The sequence below is a fragment of the Muscardinus avellanarius genome (genome assembly GCF_963383645.1).
Source record: "Muscardinus avellanarius genome assembly, chromosome: 8".
NCBI classification, from domain to species: domain Eukaryota; kingdom Metazoa; phylum Chordata; class Mammalia; order Rodentia; family Gliridae; genus Muscardinus; species Muscardinus avellanarius.
The window spans coordinates 44,527,063-44,545,495 of record NC_137794.1 but is presented as its reverse complement, the minus strand read 5'-3'; the positions used below and the strand labels follow the sequence as shown (position 1 = coordinate 44,545,495).

The 18,433-nt window shown below is 41.6% G+C and overlaps 1 protein-coding gene across 1 annotated transcript in view; it reads left to right on the top strand.

Moving 5' to 3' along the window:
• BACH2 (BTB domain and CNC homolog 2) overlaps nucleotides 1-18,433 on the top strand; it is a gene marked incomplete at its 3' end in the record, with an annotated part of 292,225 nt that overhangs the window by 194,521 nt on the left and 79,271 nt on the right. Inside the window, exon 3 of the mRNA XM_080700670.1 lies at nucleotides 5,818-6,072. Within this exon, the coding sequence (XP_080556796.1) occupies nucleotides 5,818-6,072 (255 nt within the window). The remainder of the gene's footprint in view (nucleotides 1-5,817; nucleotides 6,073-18,433) is intronic.

The window sequence follows — 18,433 nt, the reverse complement described above, 5'->3', positions numbered from 1 at the left end:
ACATTGGCTGAAACCAGCTCTGCAGGGAAAGTTTTGATAAATCATTGAACCAACACCCACAACAATAAAACTGCGCATATAGCTGATCTTTACAAGATCAAAGAAAGCAAATTTCTCCCAACAATATCCCATCCCTGTGATCCATTGGGTCTATTTTTTTTTTTTTAGAGACTCTTTGACTCCTGGAATTGTAGAGCTACATGAATACTGCTGGTCTTCTTATCTCTATCTTTCATTTCACCAACATGGAGGCAGGCCCAGACAAAGTTAGGCAGTTTGTCCAGTACCACAAGGCTGGCCAGTGCCGCCACTAGACGCAAAGCCAGATCCCGGGTCCATCCATCTTTCCACTGGACTTCACTTTCATTTCTCTTTTTGTTTTCTTTCATTTCCTGTTTCACTCAAGAATTTACAACTTTGTAGTCTTCATAGCGAGCTTCTATCTTCGTGTAGGTACACTAATACCTATAGCCCATAATTAATTGGGAAAAATGAGATGCTCCTCATAAATCTACTATTACCTCATCTAGGTGCCAGAATGTTAATTTTTATTTGGAAACAGGGTCTCTTATGCCAGTGCGGCTGGCTTTGAACCTGCGCGATCCTCCTGTCTCCACTTCCCAAGCGCGGGGATTACAAGCGTGTGCCACCACACCTGGCTGTTCTGTCCAGTTTTAAGTGTTGCCTGCTACATTTAACCTATTGGTATTTCCTAAACTCAATAAAACTTATGGACTAATTGAAAAATCTAAATGTGATGGGAAATAGTAGTAATCTGAGAATTAAGAATGGAAAAAAATAAGCCAGGCATGGTGGTGCAAGCTTGTAATCCCAGCATTTGGGAGGCTGAGACAGGAGGATCACGGTTCACAGACAGCCTCAGCTACTTAGTGAGGCTCTTTGCAACTCAGTGAGACCCTGTTTCAAAATAAAGAATAAAAAAATAGGACTGGGGGTGTAGCTTGGGGGTAAAATGCCCCTGGGTTCCATCCTCAGTACTACACACACAAAAAAAGAATGGAAAAAATAAACCAGAATTGAGATAAGAAATTCTATATGAGAGTTAAAAAAAATCCTAAAGATAGAATAATCCTAAAATAGAATAGAAAATATTTGTCTTCTTACTAGATACAAATGACTTTAGTAGCAATTCTCTAATCATAAACAGAAGCCAGGTGACCTTGACCTTATTTCATGGCTTAACATCATCATAACTGAATTGTGTCGTTTACAATGGTATTCTGTTTACATTTTACAATGACTCTAGATAATAAACCTCATATATACTTTATCTTTTTTTTACTGTACTGGGGGTGATTAGCAATGTGAGAAATTGTTTTTGTATTTAAAGTAATTGTGGGTATGGAATACATCTAGAAATTTTTATTCCAAACAAGATGGAGTAACAAGTACTTTATTATTCACACATCTTCCTGAAATTACTATAAAAAATTAAATATGTTAAACAATGCTTCCCAAGACAATGGACACCAAGCAACAAAGGATAGTAATCCCCCCAAAAAATAAAAACAAAAATGATCAAATTGCTCAAAAAAAATGATAAAGATGAAATCTTAAAAGAAGCAGCGGAAGCCAGGGGAGGTGGTTCAGGTTTGTAATCCCAGTATTTGAGAGATTGAGACTGGAAGATCTGGGTTCGAGGACAGCCTCACCTTCTTAGTGAAGCCTTCCACAACTTAGTGAGACCTTGTTTCAAAAATAAAGAATAAGCCGGGCGTGGTGGCGCATGCTTGTAATCCCAGCATTTGGGAGGCTGAGACCTGGAGGATTGCGGTTTGCAGACAGCCTCAGCTACTTAGTGAGGCCCTCTGCAACTCAGTGAGACCCGGTTTCAAAATAGAATAAAAAATAGGGCAGGGGGTGTAACTCAGAGGTCAAATGTCCCTTGGTTCCATCCCCAGACCCGAAAAAAAAAAAAAAAGAAAGACAGAAAGACAGAAAGACAGAAAGACAGAAAGACAGAAAGACAGAAAGAAAGAAAGAAAGAAAGAAAGAAAGAAAGAAAGAATAAATAATAGGGCTGGGGGTATAGCTTGGAGGTAAAATGCCCCTGAGTTGCATCCCCAGTACCACACACATACAAAAAAAAGTAGCAGAGAGAAAATACAGAGAAACAAAGGTAAGGTTGATAGACTTTTTCCTTGGAAACAATGTAAGTGAAATGATATCTTCCAGAGTACTGAAAAAAAAAAGAAAAAATACCCCGTCAGTCTAGAATCTATACCTCACTAAGATAACTTTCTAAAATGAAAGCAACAAGGTTTTTTCCAAAAAACAAAAGCTGAAATAATTCATCACTAGCATCTCTGCATTGTAGGTGATGTTAAGAGAGGTCCTTCAGGAAGAAGGAAAATACACAATACATTTATATACTTATAGATTATTCTCTTGTTACTTACGCCTTTTTGAAAGATAATGGAGTATTTTCATAAAAAAAAACAATGTGGTATGGAGCTTTTAACATTTGTATAAGTAAAATTCATGACAAGAATAGTACAAAGCCCAAGTTAGGTATTTTAAGGGTTCCCGTACTCTGTATGAAGTGTTATAATATTGCTTGAAGGTAGATTGTGATAAAGAAGCATATTATAAATCCTAAAGCAATTGATAAAATTAACAAATCAACATGTCAATAAAAGATACAAGTAAATCATGAAAAACATTCGGTTAAGCCAGGTGTGGTGGCACACATTTGTAATCCCAGTACTTGGGAGTCAGACACAGGAGGGTCGGAGGTTTGTGGCCAGCCTCAGCAATTTTCTGAGGCCCTCCACAACTTAGTGGGACCCTGTTTTGAAATAAGACATAAAAATAGGGATGGGGTGTAGCTCAGAGATAGAATGTCCCTGGGTTCAATTCCCAGTACTACACACACACACACACACACACACTCATACACACACACAAAAAAAATTCAGTTAATACTAAAGAAGTCAGACATGAGAGGAAAGAGAACAAAACGATAGTAAGCAAGGAGCAAAATGACAGCTTTAAATCTAACCAAACTGATCATCACACTAAATGTAAATAAATGGTCTAAGCAATGAGTCAAAGATTTTCAGATTAGATTTTTTATTCTTAAAAGCAAGACCAAATGCCAGGCGTGGTGGTGCACGCTTGTAATCCCCGTGCTTGGGAGGAAGAGACAGGAAGATTGTGCAGGTTCGAAGCCAGCTGTGCTGGCTTAAGAGACCCTGTTTCCAAATTTAAAAAGAAGTATAAAATAGGTCTGGGAGTGTAGCCTGGAAGTAGAGGATTTCCAGGAACCCCAGTACCACCAAAAAAAGCAAGACCAAATTAAACACTGCCTACAGGAAACACACTTTAAATATAAAAACACAAAAGGTTAAAAAGATAAGAATTTTAAAAAGGTATGCTGTGCTAATGCTAATAAAAATATCTGGGATGGCTATATTGATCTTAGACAAAATAAATTTCAGAGCTAAGACGATTCTCAGATAAAGGATGATTTCAAGCTGAGCACCGTGACACACACCTGGAATCCCAGTACTTGGGAGCTGAGACAGACGGATCACAGGCTTTAGGCCAGCATTAGCAACTTGGCAAGAGCCTCAGTAATGTAACAAGGACCTCAGCGACTTAGCAAGACCCTGTTTGGGAATAAAAAACAAAAAAGGCTAGGAGTGTAACTCAGATACAGAACACCCCTGGGATCAATCCCCAGTAACAATCGATCCACTCTACTCATCAGCCTCCATTACCGCCAAAACAAAAGGAAAAGCAATAATGAATGGCTAAAAACATGTGCTATAGCCGGGCGTGGCGGCGCCCCCTTGTAATCCCAGCATTTAAGAGGCTGAGACCAGAGGACCGTGGTTAGCGGACAGCCTCAGCAACTTAGTGAGGCCCTCCACAGCTCAGTGAGACCCTGTTTCAAAATAAAGAATAAATATAGGGCAGGGGGTATAGCTCGGAGGTAGAATGCCCCTGGGTTCCATCCCCAGACCCGCAAAAAGAAAAGAAAGAAAAATGTGCTATATCTGTGCAATAGAACATAACTCCCTAGCAAGGAAACAAACTTTTGGTACATTGATCAACATGCATGAATGACAAGATAATTATGCTGAGATTTAAAAGCCAGACACAAAATATACACGCTGCACAATTCCATTTATATATAACTTCAGAAAATGCAAGCTGTTCTATATTATCAGAAAGCTGATCAGTGAGTGCAGGAGCTGGGCACTGAGAGGTACAAGAGGAGGTCTGCAGGGGCTTCAGGGATGTCAGGCAGTGATGGACATGCTCACTATCTTATAGTGATGCTGCTTTTACAGTTATGTACATATACCAGAACAACAGATTGCACACCATAAGTATATGCGGTTTATTGTACACTAGAGCTGTTTTAAAAATGAGAATAAAGTCAAAAAGAAAGAAGGACTTCTTGGATTATCACAAATAGTGAATATTACTGAAAAAAACACATTATATAAATTAATTATGGATGCTGTATGTTAAAATGTTCCAAATAAAGTGAAATAAAAAGTTTGTATAATTAGCCGGCTGTGGTGGCACATGCTTGTAATCCCAGCATTTGGGAGGCTGAGACAGGAGGATCTTGATTCTTGGACAGCCTTAGCTACTTAGGCCCTTTGCAACTCAGTGAGACCCTGTTTCAAAATAAAGAATTAAAAAATAGGGTTCTGGGTGTCTCTCGGAGGTAGAATGCCCCTGGGTTCCATCCCCAGTCCCACAAACAACAACAAAAAAAAAGTTTTTATTATTAAAAAATAAGGTAGTGTGTGTGTGTGTGTGTGTGTGTGTGTGTGTGTGTGTGTGTGTATTTTTCTTTTTTTGCAGTACCGGTGGTGGAACCCAGGGGCATTCTACTTCCGAGCTACACCCCTAGGCCTATTTTTTATTCTTTGTTTTGAAACAGGGTCTCACTGAATTGCAAAGGGCCTCACTAAATAGCTGAGGCTGTCCAGGAACCGCGATCCTCCTGTCTCAGCCTCCCGAATGCTGGGATTACAAGCATGCGCCACCACACCCAGCTGGTAATAAATATTTTTTTAAAATACTTCAAAGGATACTTTTTAAAGGAAAGAAGCCTTTTTGTAAAAGTAATCTACACTATGAATGTATCTTTATTCATGACTTCTCTAGTGAGTCATAAAGAGAACGTCCATCAAGTCCGCTGAGAAAGACAGCACGATTCAAGAGTGTATTGTGTCGGTGTGCTTGGTCTTGCAGGGCAGAGGAACAGCTATAATAGTTGTTCCATCTACTCCGTAGTGTGCAGACAGTTTAGTTCACTCGTTAAATCATGTATCTTGATTCGATACTTCCTCTACTTGGCGTCTTAGCCAGATTCCAACTTGGGAACTTACATGCACTTCATCAGCACTGCATTCTACATACGTCAAAAATGGTTCATTTCCTCTTAACACAAATCTCAGTGAGCACTTAACTTGGGACTATTTTTATGTGAAAGTTCTTTTTCTGCCTCCTAACAAAATCAAAACTCCCAAGTTTTAAAGTCCATATGTGTTTTAAATGCATTAAGTGCTCCATTCAATGACCTGACTTTGTTGCCACAGGCTAGCAGGACGCGGTGAGTGGAAAGGATAAAAGCCAGCCATAGACCTTGACTTTCCAGATATGTTCCCTGACCTCATTGTGCTAACCAAGCATGAGGGGCTGATGGGCATTCCTGCTCCTTTTTCCGGGCTCATGGCGGTGAGACCCAGGAACAGGGATGCCCTTTCTCACCTTCTCCCTGTGAAGCTGACAGCGGTGTGACATAGCCTTTCTTTCCTTCCTTCCTTTCAGGGTGTGAACGGCATGTCTGTGGATGAGAAGCCTGACTCCCCCATGTATGTGTATGAGTCCACAGTCCACTGCACCAACATCCTCCTGGGCCTCAATGACCAGCGGAAAAAGGATATTCTCTGTGACGTGACTCTGATCGTGGAGAGGAAGGAGTTCCGAGCCCACCGGGCTGTGCTGGCCGCATGCAGTGAATACTTCTGGCAGGCACTGGTTGGACAGACGAAAAATGACTTGGTGGTCAGCTTGCCTGAAGAGGTACAGTCATTTGGTTTGTTTGTGCAGTTGTTAAGGCTGTTTATTGGCTTACAGAAAACCGGCTGAGTAGGAGCTAGAAGGTGTGCCCTGTGCCCCATGGGTGTCCAAGTCACCCAGACATTAGGTTTGTGGCATAGCCAGTTTCTGTTTGATACACTTGACATCTCCGAAGCATGAATATGAACAGAGCATGTGTTTTAAAGGAACTAAAGCTCACCTGGGCTCAGTCTTAGTTTCTAGTTCACTTACACTTCAGGTTTTGATTAGTCCAACCTCAGTTTGGAGCAGTCTTCGGTGTGGGGACTGAATCACTGTTTTGATTTCTCTCTTTCAGCTGGGTTAAGAATTGCTAGATTTCCCTTGAGAATAAAAGAATGAGAGCATTCACAGTGCCTTCTTTGCTTGGGGAAAAAAAAAGCAATTTTTTTGCTTTTATTTTCACCATTAATACAGTGAGATTCTAAGAAACGTAAATTTGCATTTTCATCATTGTTGAAAATACCCTACTCAGGTTTCTTAATTGCTTCAGGGAGTCCAGTCATTTTGGTACTTTGGGGACACCAGTAGCTGGACCTGCCCTGTCCAAAGATGACATTCAGTTGAATGCTTTGAGCTGCAGAAGGTCAAAGGCTGGGCTTCGCAGTGCCATGCCACTGACTGGCCATGCTTTGAACTATGTAACAGTTCCTCTTCTTTGATCAGCTTCTCTTCATTTTTGTGGACGAAGGGTAATACTGAACATCCTTGGACTTTGTGTTCAGGGTAGCACTATTCCCTGTGTACCAAGAGCACAGTGTGCAGCTCTGGGATCACCACAGGCATTTGTGCAAACTGTGTTCTGAATCATCCCCAAGGTCCAGCTCACATCCATAGTCTTTGCAAATAGACCCCTGAGATTGTACACTGTTCCACGAAGCAGCTTTTCACAACAGTCCTACGAGAAACCAAACACCCTGCCACTTGGCTATCAGGTGCTAATGATTACACCTAACAGTATACCCCAGGGGTCACAAACTCAAATGCCTTTAGAGAACTTGTGAATAATATTAACAAGCAATTGTGTATTAGACAGTAGGAAGTAATGGGGTGAGCACCTGCTCCACCAAAAGGCATCCAAATTCAACACTGAAAAAAATAGGGGCTGGGGATGTGATTCCGTTTTAGAGCACTTGCCCGGCATGGCCGAGACCCTGGGTTCATCTTCACCACTGCAAAAATAATTTTTTTAAAAAACAAAGGCAAACAAAATATGGAGCAGGGATAGGAGTGTCACCAGATTCCAGTCCCTCATTAAGCATCATCTGTGGTCGTCTGTGCAGAGCAGGAGAGTGGCCAGCTGATAAAAGCACAAACTGCATAAGTACTCAGTATTTTCACATTAAAATCCTTTTTTACGTACTCACCATAAAATGCTTCATTACCACTCCTCATGCCACTAGTCAGCAGTCAGCTAGAGAGATTCTAGAAGGAAAAGCACAAATCAGTTGAAAATGAAGTAACTGGGGCCAGGGTAGAAATATCACATAACAAGTAATACTCGAAGACCAAAGAATGACAGCTGCGTTGTGGCCGGGGACCCTGAGCTAATAGCCCTGTACAGTGTCTACTGTCCCTACATCAACCACATCTTCCAAACCATTAAAACGTTGTGATTGCTCACACCCCTGCCATCTTCAGATATGTGTTGGGTATTTTCTTATGAAACATGAATTCATATTGTCAGCAACCTAGCTTTTAAGTACGTTACCAATGGGACCTGCGGAACAGATCTCAAGGCATCTTCCTCTGTGGCTCTGATTGCTCTGAGGCCTCCATGGAAGAGCCCCCCTCCTCCTGCTCAGAGCACATGCCCTGGGCATTGTTTTTCTGTTTGCTGTGTGCATGTTGAAATATCCTTGTAGGTTCAGTGTTAACTGTCACACCTAGCTCGGCGAATGGCATAGAATTTGAATCAAGTGAGAAATAAACAAATGTCCCAAACACTACTTTAGAACTACTTGGCATTTGGTTCCTTTAATAAAAGCATTAGATGCAGCTGGGCATAGTGGTGCCCGCCTGTAATCTGAGTACTTAGGAGGCTGAGACAGGAGGATTGCGGGTTGGAAGACAGCCTCTGCAATTTAGCAAGACCCTATTTCAAAATAAAAAGGGCTGGGGGTATAGCTCCAAGGTCGAATACCCCTGGGTTCAACCTCCATTTCCACTGAAAAAAAAGAAAATACAGGGTTAGATTAGCTCCTTAGGAATGGTTAACCTCACATAATTCTATCACTTAATGTAAATCAACTTCTGTCCATGCCCACGCATGTTAACACTCACTATACCTCACACACCTGCCAGTCAGTACTGTGTCTCAATTTTAAGAATTCCTCCTTGTCCCAGAAACTTCCCAATGCAAAATGTCCTGCACCCCTACCCCACCTAGATCAAAGCCAGCTCTTGTCTCCAGCTGTGCTCCAGTCCTCTGGTTCTGCCCCTGAATCCTCACTGTTGAGACCCACTTAGGTGCCCTGCACAGCCTCCAAACTCGAGGGGGAGAGAGAGAAACAGAGGCTTCCTCCTAAGAAGCCAACATCATTAGTTGTTTTTGCTCCCCCCCCCCCTCAAACATGGAATGACAGACCTTAAAGAGATATACAGGATTTGAGTGCTGACTTCCCACTGAAAATAACCCAGGTACATGTGTCAGCAAAGAGCAGGAGAGAGGCCATGTACTTAGCATTTCCATTATATTATAAAACAGATCATTTAACTTATAATTAGTAATTATGTTTTGTGCTGAGAGAGAAGAGAAAGTGGCCGATAGGCCAAGCATCTCAAGGCCCGTCCTCGCTGGCTGCTTAGGGGTAAAGCTGACTCTGCACACAGTTCCTTAGCCCTGGTCATGGGGACCACTTCACGCAGGATGCCAACCATGCCAGAAGTAGCCTCACAGTCATGGAGCTCTGTGCCATGGTGTACAGAGGGCAGGAGTGGGACCTGCTTGCTCCCTCACAGAGAGTGGGGAGAAGAATGGCTGCCGAGGGGTCACCGCCAAAGCCCCACCACCCTTCTTTGTCTTGTTTCCTGTGTCCATTCACCCTCTAGAGAAGGGGAAGTGTCCATGCAGGGATGGCTACGGGGGAAACCCCTCAAGTGGGCCTTATCTTTTCTTAGGTATAAATGCATTTCAGACTTCAGACTTACACTATCATTTGTGCCCTCTCCCACCCCCCTCTCTCTCTCCGCAACTCAGGATGAATCTCATTTTTTTTTTCAGTATTAAAAAGAGAGAGCTGACCCAGAAGACTTTAGAAGAAATGCTTGCATTCATTCTTGTTCCCCAGAGATTGAACCCAGAGTTATTCTACCTCTGAGCTACACCCACAACCCTGTTTATTTGTTTGTCTGTTTTGTGTTACTGGGGTTTGAACCCAAGGACATTCTAGCTCCAAGCTACACCCACAGCCCTATTCTCTCTCTTTTTTTGTTTTGTGGTACTAGGAATTGAGCCCAGGGATATTCTACCTCTGAGCTACACTATATATATATATATATATATATATATATATATATATATATATATATATATATATATATTGAAACAGGTCTTACTAGGTTGCCAAGAGTCTTGCTAAATTTCTAAGGCTGGTCTTGAACCTGCAATTCTCCTGTCTCAACCTCCCAAGTACTAGGATTACAGGCATGTGTTACCACGCCCAGCCCTATTTTATTTTATTTTATTTTATTTTATTTTATTTTATTTTATTTTGAGAACCAGGGTCTTATTAAGTTGCTGAGAGTCTTAAGTTGCTGCAGCTGGCTTTGAACCTGCAATTCTCCTATCTCAGCCTCCCAAGTACTAGGATTTGCACCATGCCTGGCTCTGTGTTCAGTCTTAACCACAGGGTACAGTAAAAAAGTTTCTATAGCAGCACTGCCAAGCACAGATGCTAACAAGATTATGGAATCTTCTCATCTGAAGTTTTTAGAGCCTATGAAAGCTGTTAATGTTTCTGGGATAGCTAAGGTCCTATATTTGGTGTGTGTGTGTGTGTGTGTGTGTGTGTGTGTGTGTGTGTGTTACTGGGGATACAACCCAGGGGCCTTTTAACTCTGAGCTAAACTCCCAGCCCTTTTTTATTTTTTATTTTGAAACAGGGTCTCACTAGGTTTATGAGAGTCTCACTAGATTGCTGAGGCTGACCGTAAACCTGTGATCCTCCAGTCTCAGCCTCCCATGTACCAGGATTATAAATGTACGTCACCATGCCTGTCTAGGTTCCATTTTGTAATATGCTTTTATTGGTGCATTATAGTCTCACATCATAATATAAATCATTTTGACAGTGACATACATGCACACAGCAGTTAGTACTAGGTCCCATGTCTTAAGGAAGCAATACAATGGTCACAATTATCTCTGGACTGTTCTTGCAGAATGTAATGCTACTGAAAGTACCTGGCACTGTGGCACAGGATGCTAACAGCGTTCTGAGCTCAGATGTGACCGTAGGGAAAGGTGAAGGGTTTGAGGGGAACCATAGGTGACATTTTTGAGAAGTGGGATGATCAGACATGCAAAGCGCTCACCCACCCCAGAACACAGACTGAGCCTTTGGCCTTCCCCCTTCACCCTCTGGGCAGAAATCTGAGGGAGACACCAGCACTCCTTGCCTGGAAAAGAGTAATAAGCACATTTCAAGAACTGAAGAGCAGGAGCCAGAAGGGGGAACTGCAATCTGGGGCTTGGCACCAGCTGCGCATGGGGTCTCAAGCAAACCAGTCAGCTTCTTTGGGATTCTGCTTCCTCACTCATTTGTCATGCATTCATTCAACAAACATTGATCAAGGTCCTGCTGTGTGCCAGGATGTTCCATTCTGGGTGCAAGGTGAATCTCACTTAACATTCCCATGGAAAAAAAGAGAGAAAAAAATTACAAATATTGAATGCACTTTGTTAGATGCTATTGAGGGAACAACACAGAGAAGGGGATTAGGGAATGTTAGGGTACAGATGCTGGGATTTGTAAATAGGGCCGTCAAGAAAGGCTTGTTGGCAGGGCAACTCTGGGAGAGAGACCTGAAGGAGGCGAGGAGTCAGCAGGTTGACAGTGGGGAGGGAGTGCGAGAGGCGGAGGGACAGCCAGGAAGGGGCTCAGAGGCTGGAGTGGCATGGCACATCGCTCACAGCGGCAGGTGAGCAGAGTGGGATGGAAGGATGTATGTCTGAGAGGCGGTGGACTCTGCACCTTGCCAACGTTTGACCTGTACTTGGAATGAGCTGGGAAGCCCTTGGAGGGTTTCACAGAAAAAGATCAGTTTGACTGCTGTGTCCAAATAACTTGAAGGAAGAGCAAGAGCAGAGGCAGGGAAAACTCGGAAGGCACTCAGGTCGTGACCGAGGCACGTCAGTGGCCGGATCAGTGATCCGTGTCATTTTCTCCTGGTATTTTGAAGATAGAGCTTAATGGAATTTTTTTATAAGTTGGATACAAAGTAGAAGAAAGAAAGGAAACACAGATAACTCTAAAATTTGGGCCCTAAGTTGATGGGACAATGAAGTTGCCATTACCTAGGAGGAGGAGTTTGTGAGGGTGGGAAGTGAAGCAGGACTGAGAGTTCTATATTTCATATGTAGGCATTTGAAATGCTTATCCATATTTAAGTAGAGATGGCTAATGTACATTTGGATATACATGGCCGTGATTCATGGGAGAAGTGTCAGCTAGAATGAAGAGTTTAAATCTGGGCATGGTGGCACACACCTGTAAACCCAGTATTTGGGATGCTGAGAAAGGAGGATCACGGGTTCAAGGACAGACTTAGCAATTTAGTAAAACCCTGTTTAAAAATAAAAAGTAAAAAAGACTGGGAATATAGTTCAGAGATAGAATGCCTCTGACTTCAATTCCCAATACAAAAAATAAAAAGAATTATAATACCAAAGTATTGGAGATATTAGAAGCACAAGACTAGATACAGTCACCAAGAAAGTAAATATAGATCAAAAAGTAAAAGATATTAGGATTGAGGCTTGGATTTTCTAGAATTGAGGTCAGGGAGATGAAGAGGAGTCATGAGGGTAGACCAGGAGGGAGCAGCCATTGAGGTAGAAGGAAAAGCAAGAAAATATATTGTAAAGTAAGCCAGGAAAATAAAGCATTTTGAAGAGGAGAGAATAATCAAATACATCAAATGATGCTGATAGCTAAATGAAGGCTGAAAACTGACCACCCAGAAAGTCAAGACCACTTGAGATTTCAATGAGCACTTTTGGGGCAGCAATAGGAACAAAACCAATTGAATTTTGTTTTAGAGAGAATAGAGAGGAATTGGGGAAAACTAATATAAAATATAGTTTTGAGACTTCTTGAGTTAAAGAGAGCAGAGAATTTGATTAGTAGCTAGAGGGAAATGGTGGCAAAGGGTGTTTCATTTAGTTTTTATCCTTTTTTTTTTTTTTTGGTGGTACTGGGGTTCCTAGAAACCCTTCTACCTCTGGGCTACCCTCCCAGACCTATTTTTTATATTTTTATTTGGAAACAGGGTCTCTTAAGCCAGCGAGGCTGGCTTCAAACCTGCGCGATCCTCCTGTCTCCCCCTCCCAAGCACAGGAATTACAAGCGTGCGCCACCATGCCCTATCTTTTTATTTTAAGTAGGAAGAAATCCCAGCCTGTTTGCACTCCATGGTGAAGATCGTCAGTGGTCACCCACATCCAGTTTTCTTCTAGGCCATGTGACTAGACCTAGCCTATGACATGTGAGATGAACTAATGTGTCGTTGCTGGTCTGAGGCAGTCAGAAGTAGACATGAGTTCCTTCTGTTCTTTCCCACCCATTCAGCTGGTGACAAAGAACTCCAAGATACTGGAACTGAATCCCAGATTCCTGAGTCTCTTTTGGAGCAGAGCTAGGAAAGAGAGCTGTCAACATTCTCAAGACTGTGACCCAAACTTAGAGGAAAAAATTGGGGGAAGGATGAGGGAGACTAGGGATTGAATGCAAGGGCATTCCTACCTCTGAGCTACATTCTTAGCCCTTTTATTATTTTTAATTTTGGAACTGGGTCTAGCTAAGTTGATAAGTCTGGCATCATACCTGTGATTTTCTTGTCTCAGCCTCCAAAGTACTGGTATTATGGGCCTGTACCACCATACCTGGCTGAGGAAGAAAAATTTTATTTGCTTACAGTTTATGAGATTTCAGTTTATTTAGACCAGTCTCCAAGCAAGAGGCATGGCTACAGGTCCTCAGGGCATCATGGTGGGGAGCAGAGAGAGGGGGTAACAGCTCAATGTCAGCTCATGGTGTCAGGGGAGAGGAGAGGGGAAGCTACAGTGGCTTGCCTGAGAAAACACCATCTTGGACATGCCTCTAGGGACCCTTCTTTTGGGGGAGTCTCTGAACTTGGCGGCATAGCTTAACCCATGAGCCTTAGGGACATTTTAAATCCAAACCACAACAGGAGCCATCTGCCTCAAATAAGACTGACATGAAGAAGAAATAAACTTCTATGCTAAGCCATTGAGATTTGATTGGGCACAATGGCACATACTTGTAGCCCTACCCTGAAGTGGGAGAATCACTTGAGCCCATGAGTACAAGACTAAGCTTGGGCAAATACCAAGACCCTCATCTCAAAACAAAACAAAATTAAAAATGTTATGTTTTACTTGTTATAACAGAATATAGTAGAGCCTAACTTATCCTGACTAATATCTGGGCTCATGGGAGAATTCCAGAAAAGAGAGAAAACTTGTTGATACAGGAGACAGAAATTAATTGCTAAGTGAATATCCATTGGGTGCAAAAGAACCACACAAGCCAGCTTGACTTTTCATGGCACATCTTTATCTGAAAATGTTAGCGTTGGGCTGGATAACCTCTGAGGTCCTTTCCTACACTGTGGGTTTATGATCCTTGCTAGGATCCTACCAAAAGGAAAGAGAAGAAGTCCTTCTTGGCAGGCAAAGAAGAAAGATGTTTGGATTCAGAAACAAGGGGAAAGTCCATGGAAATGAGAGGCAAACTGTCCACAAAAGGAAACAACCATAGGACTTGAGAAGAGACGACAGCTCAATTCTACAACTTGTTTTTGTCACTATTGCCCAAGTTCTCAGAAAATGTCTTGTAGGCATTCACAGGAGATGACAGTGAAATAGTTGTAGGGCCACTGGGCTATTTGATGACCTAGAACACAGCAGATTGTAGAAGATGCAGATAGATTATGGCTCTTTAATCATTTCAGAAGCTTTCAGGATTTTGAGAAAATTATTTCACATTTAATGACCTCAATTTCAATAAAATGTGCAGGGAGTAACAATACCGGTTCCCAGCTTGACTTGCAGGGCTGCCGTTCAGATTAATGAAACGTGATGAATTCAGCTTCTTGGAAGGATGGTGCTATAGAAACAGTAGGTGTTATTATTCCCATAAAAGGAAAGAACAGTGTTCTCTGATGAAATGGCTCTTACCTCAGAATCCTCATTAAAAGCTGTGGTGCAATTTTCCAAGTTGCATTAGTGAGACTTGGCAACAGATAAAAAAAAAAAAAAAAAAGCAAATAAATAAGGAGTCAAAATATTCCAGGCAACTACTTGCTGGCAAGTAAGAAGTTTTCAAGTCCTAGAATCATGCTGATAATTCTAAAATGCCTCAAGGCGGAACTTATTTATAGTAATGCAAAGGTGACTTCCAGCTCTGAAATCTGGGCCTCGGTCTCAGATGGGGGCGCAGTAAAGCAAAGCCGTGAAGTGGGAGCTAATACTATTGTGATTCCATCTCTGAAGGCTGCAGGATGATGCTGATACTGAGGGAGGGGAATCTAGTGTGAAAAGAGCCGCAGCAATGGCTAGTTTTAAAACCGAGACACATAAGCTGTTTTCATACCTCTTACATTTCTTAAATCCTGAGGCCAGTGAGTCCTATTTAAAGAAACTTGGGCAGAAATGCATTCCTCTTTTGGCTGAGTAGCAGAAGTTGAGTAGACAAAAACCTAAAATATATCTAAAAATTGTTTTCATGTGATCTGATTTCAAAGCTGCTTTTAAGGTTTCTTTGCACTCTACTTATTAATTCCTATCAGATATAAGATGACCACAATAATCAGCATTTTAAAATAGATTATATCAAGGCCTTTGACAGTAAAGTTGCTTGCGCTGAATTTTATAAAATTATTAACCCGCCTGTGTATTCACTTAAAAACTTTTCTCTGTACAGGAACAAAATGTCCTTACATTTCTTTCTTTCTCCAATTATGGAGACTCTTAGCTATTTCAATTAAAATTAATAATAGCTTTAAAGACAAAGTTCAGAGCTATAAAGTTCCTCGCTTGATCAGTAATCATAACTATTACTTTGTCATATTTAATCATAGGACCTAGGCCTTTCACAGGGTACTTAATTAAACTTTTAATTCATGATAAGAACTTAAATAGCACTTGGGATAGTTTTCTAAAATTATTTCACTTCCCATACAGATTACCCCCCCCAAAAAAAAAGGTGTGATAAAGAGGCAGAATGGCTGTCAGCCAAGGGTGTTGTAGGTCATGCCAACACGAGCTGGCAGTGAGCCATTGACCAATTAGCATGGCTTCACGGTGCAGAATAATCACTCCTGAGGAGAGGGTTGAGTCACTCCTGCTGCACTCGTACTTGACTTGAGCCAGCACTTATTAGAATAGGTCTCCTGTTCACTGTTATTACCTGCCCTACTTTGCCAGTGAATGTGCAGAGGACTGTTTAGGCTGAAAGCCAAACGGAAGAGAAACATTGATTATGTATCTCATTTCTCTTTGCTTCCTGAAAACTGAGATGGCAATTAAACAGTGAAAGCCTGGTGTGTGTTTTAAGTGAGTTACAAGAAAATACAGTTTCCACACCAAAATACTCAGAATTGGAATCCAAGAGCCCATTTTTATTCTGTCTTTTGTTTGGCAGCTTGAACATTTGGCACAAGTTTGAGGCTATCAATAAAGTTACCTAATAATCTTAATGGATTCACATTCCATTGAGAAATTTGGAATGTCACCAAGCTGCTCCAGGTTTCGCTCCATTGTCGGGGTGTTCACAACGATTCTGGTGGGTGTGCAGTTTTAAAAGCAGACAGCTTTTGAAAAAGGCCCCTTTTATGGGGAGAACACCTGGAATCTTGGTTCGACAAGCTGTGATCCAGGAAATTGATTCAGGAATTTTTTAATAAAATGGATCATACCCAAGCATGGGAGTGATGCATGATTGTCAGTTAAGGGAAAAAATAAAAAAGCTGTTCTGTTCTTAGAAGCACACGGAAAGTAGAATAAAATTGTGTACACTAATCAGTTAATACTTATATCTTCCTGTTTTTATTTGTTTGGGTACTTAATCAAATCACAGGCTAGATAAAGAATTGGTTTGTTTTTGCTTTGAGAATTGGAGCAATTAAATAACAGAGCTTTTGGTGTCCTAATAGCTCACAAGTATCCCCCCCCCATTAACTCCATGCACGTAGTAAAACTCGTCACTTTGCTGCAGATGTCCAAAATATGTCGACAGTCTCCGTAACTGACATTGGCACCCCATCTAAGCCAGGCAGTGATGCATGATCTTTACTGAGTTGGACTTCCATGCACAGCCTGGCAAAGGCTGCACATGAGAAAGTTAATGCATTCAGCACCCTGGGTGGGATAGAGCCAGGCCTCCAATGGGAGCACATTTTTTGACTGGCAGCAAAGAAATACTGGCAGCTGTTCCCAACCAAGCCAAAAAGTTGGCCCGGGGGGGTGAAAAGAAATACTGGGATTTATCCAATAAAAGATTCCTGGGCTTAGAAGAAAGTCAAAGGAAGGATATAGAAAGTCATAATTGCAGACCTCTGGGTTATTAAAGAAGCTATTTCATATTATCTTCTTTTTATAAGAGATAGTATTAAATGTCACTGCTGCTTACTTTTCCTAATTATTTCTAAGCCATTCTCTTTGTGCCATTTATTCAATATTTTGTTTTTCTTTTTTATTGGTGTGTTGTAATTGAACATGACTGTGAGATTCATAGTGGTACATTTTTTCATATTTGCACATGACATTATATGGTCTGTGTCCTTTCCCACATCTCTCTTTTCCCTTCACTCCACCCCCTCATCCCCTTCCACTACTCTGCTACTTTACTGGTCTCTCTCTTAACTTTCATGAGGTCCTTTTTCTTTCCTTTTCTTCCATCTAGCTTCCCCAAATGAGAGAAAACATGTGACCCTTGATTTTCTGAGTCTGGCTGATCTCAGCATGAACTAGTTCTCTAGTTCATCAATTTTCCTTCAAATGACATAGTTTTGTTCTTCTTTATGGCTGAGTAAAACTCCATTGTATGTATACGCCACATTTTCTTTATCCATTCATCAGTTGATGGACACCTAGTTTGGTTATGTGCCTTGACTTTTGTGAGTTGCTCTGCTTATCTTTATATGCCAAACTAAACGATACGTCATTCCTGGAAGCTGCATCAGCAGCCAGGATTGAGTGGAGCAAAGCAGGTCTGCGCAAGCAGTGGCCCCCCTGTTTGTCAAAACATGTTGAGTAGCACAGGTCACAATGGAATGACGTGTGTGGGTCACTTCAAAGACCTGTCCATGGTAGAACATGTCCTTAGCATGCACCAGGCCCAGGGTTCAAGCCTCAGTACCCCCAAAAAAAACTGCACAGATACAGAGAGAGCCATCTAATGCCTCCGACTTATCAGATATTCTTATTTTATTAGTTACTACAAGAGAAGGATAAAGAAAACAGGGAAGTTACTAAAGGGCTGGGGAAATGGCTGCTGAGGAGACCGTCAAGGGTCATGCTGTGTACCGATGAGCACTCTGCTACCAGAAGTGTTTTCATGTCTGCCCTGCCATTCTTCTTATCCACTGAATGCCTTAGGCTGTGTGAGGATATTCTTTGTGCCTCTCGTATCTGCCAAGTGAAGTCATAGCAGCCCAGGAACTGAATCATGCCCTACAAATAGGAAGGCGGAAAGATTAAAAACATGAAACTTCCCAAGAGCCAGGGTAAGGAGTAAGGGCACTAAAGATAAGGTGAGGATACTAAAGAAAGCTAATTGAAGCACACTTTGTAACTTCAAGGTTTTAAGGAGTGGGTTAAAACCACCAGACTTATAAGATATTTCCGTAAAAAAAAAAAAAAAAAAAAAAAATTCAGTAACCTTTTAAAGTTGCATTTGACAAAGTATCTCCATGCCTCCCATTGGAAATTGTTAGAGATGTTGACCAGATATTCTTATCCACTGACAATGAGAAGAAATAGCATTTCACTTCCCCTTAGGGATTTCAACTACATTAAAGAATGTTATAATGATACAGGATTCTAGACACGGCAGCATGGTACCAAAAAATACAGAATTGC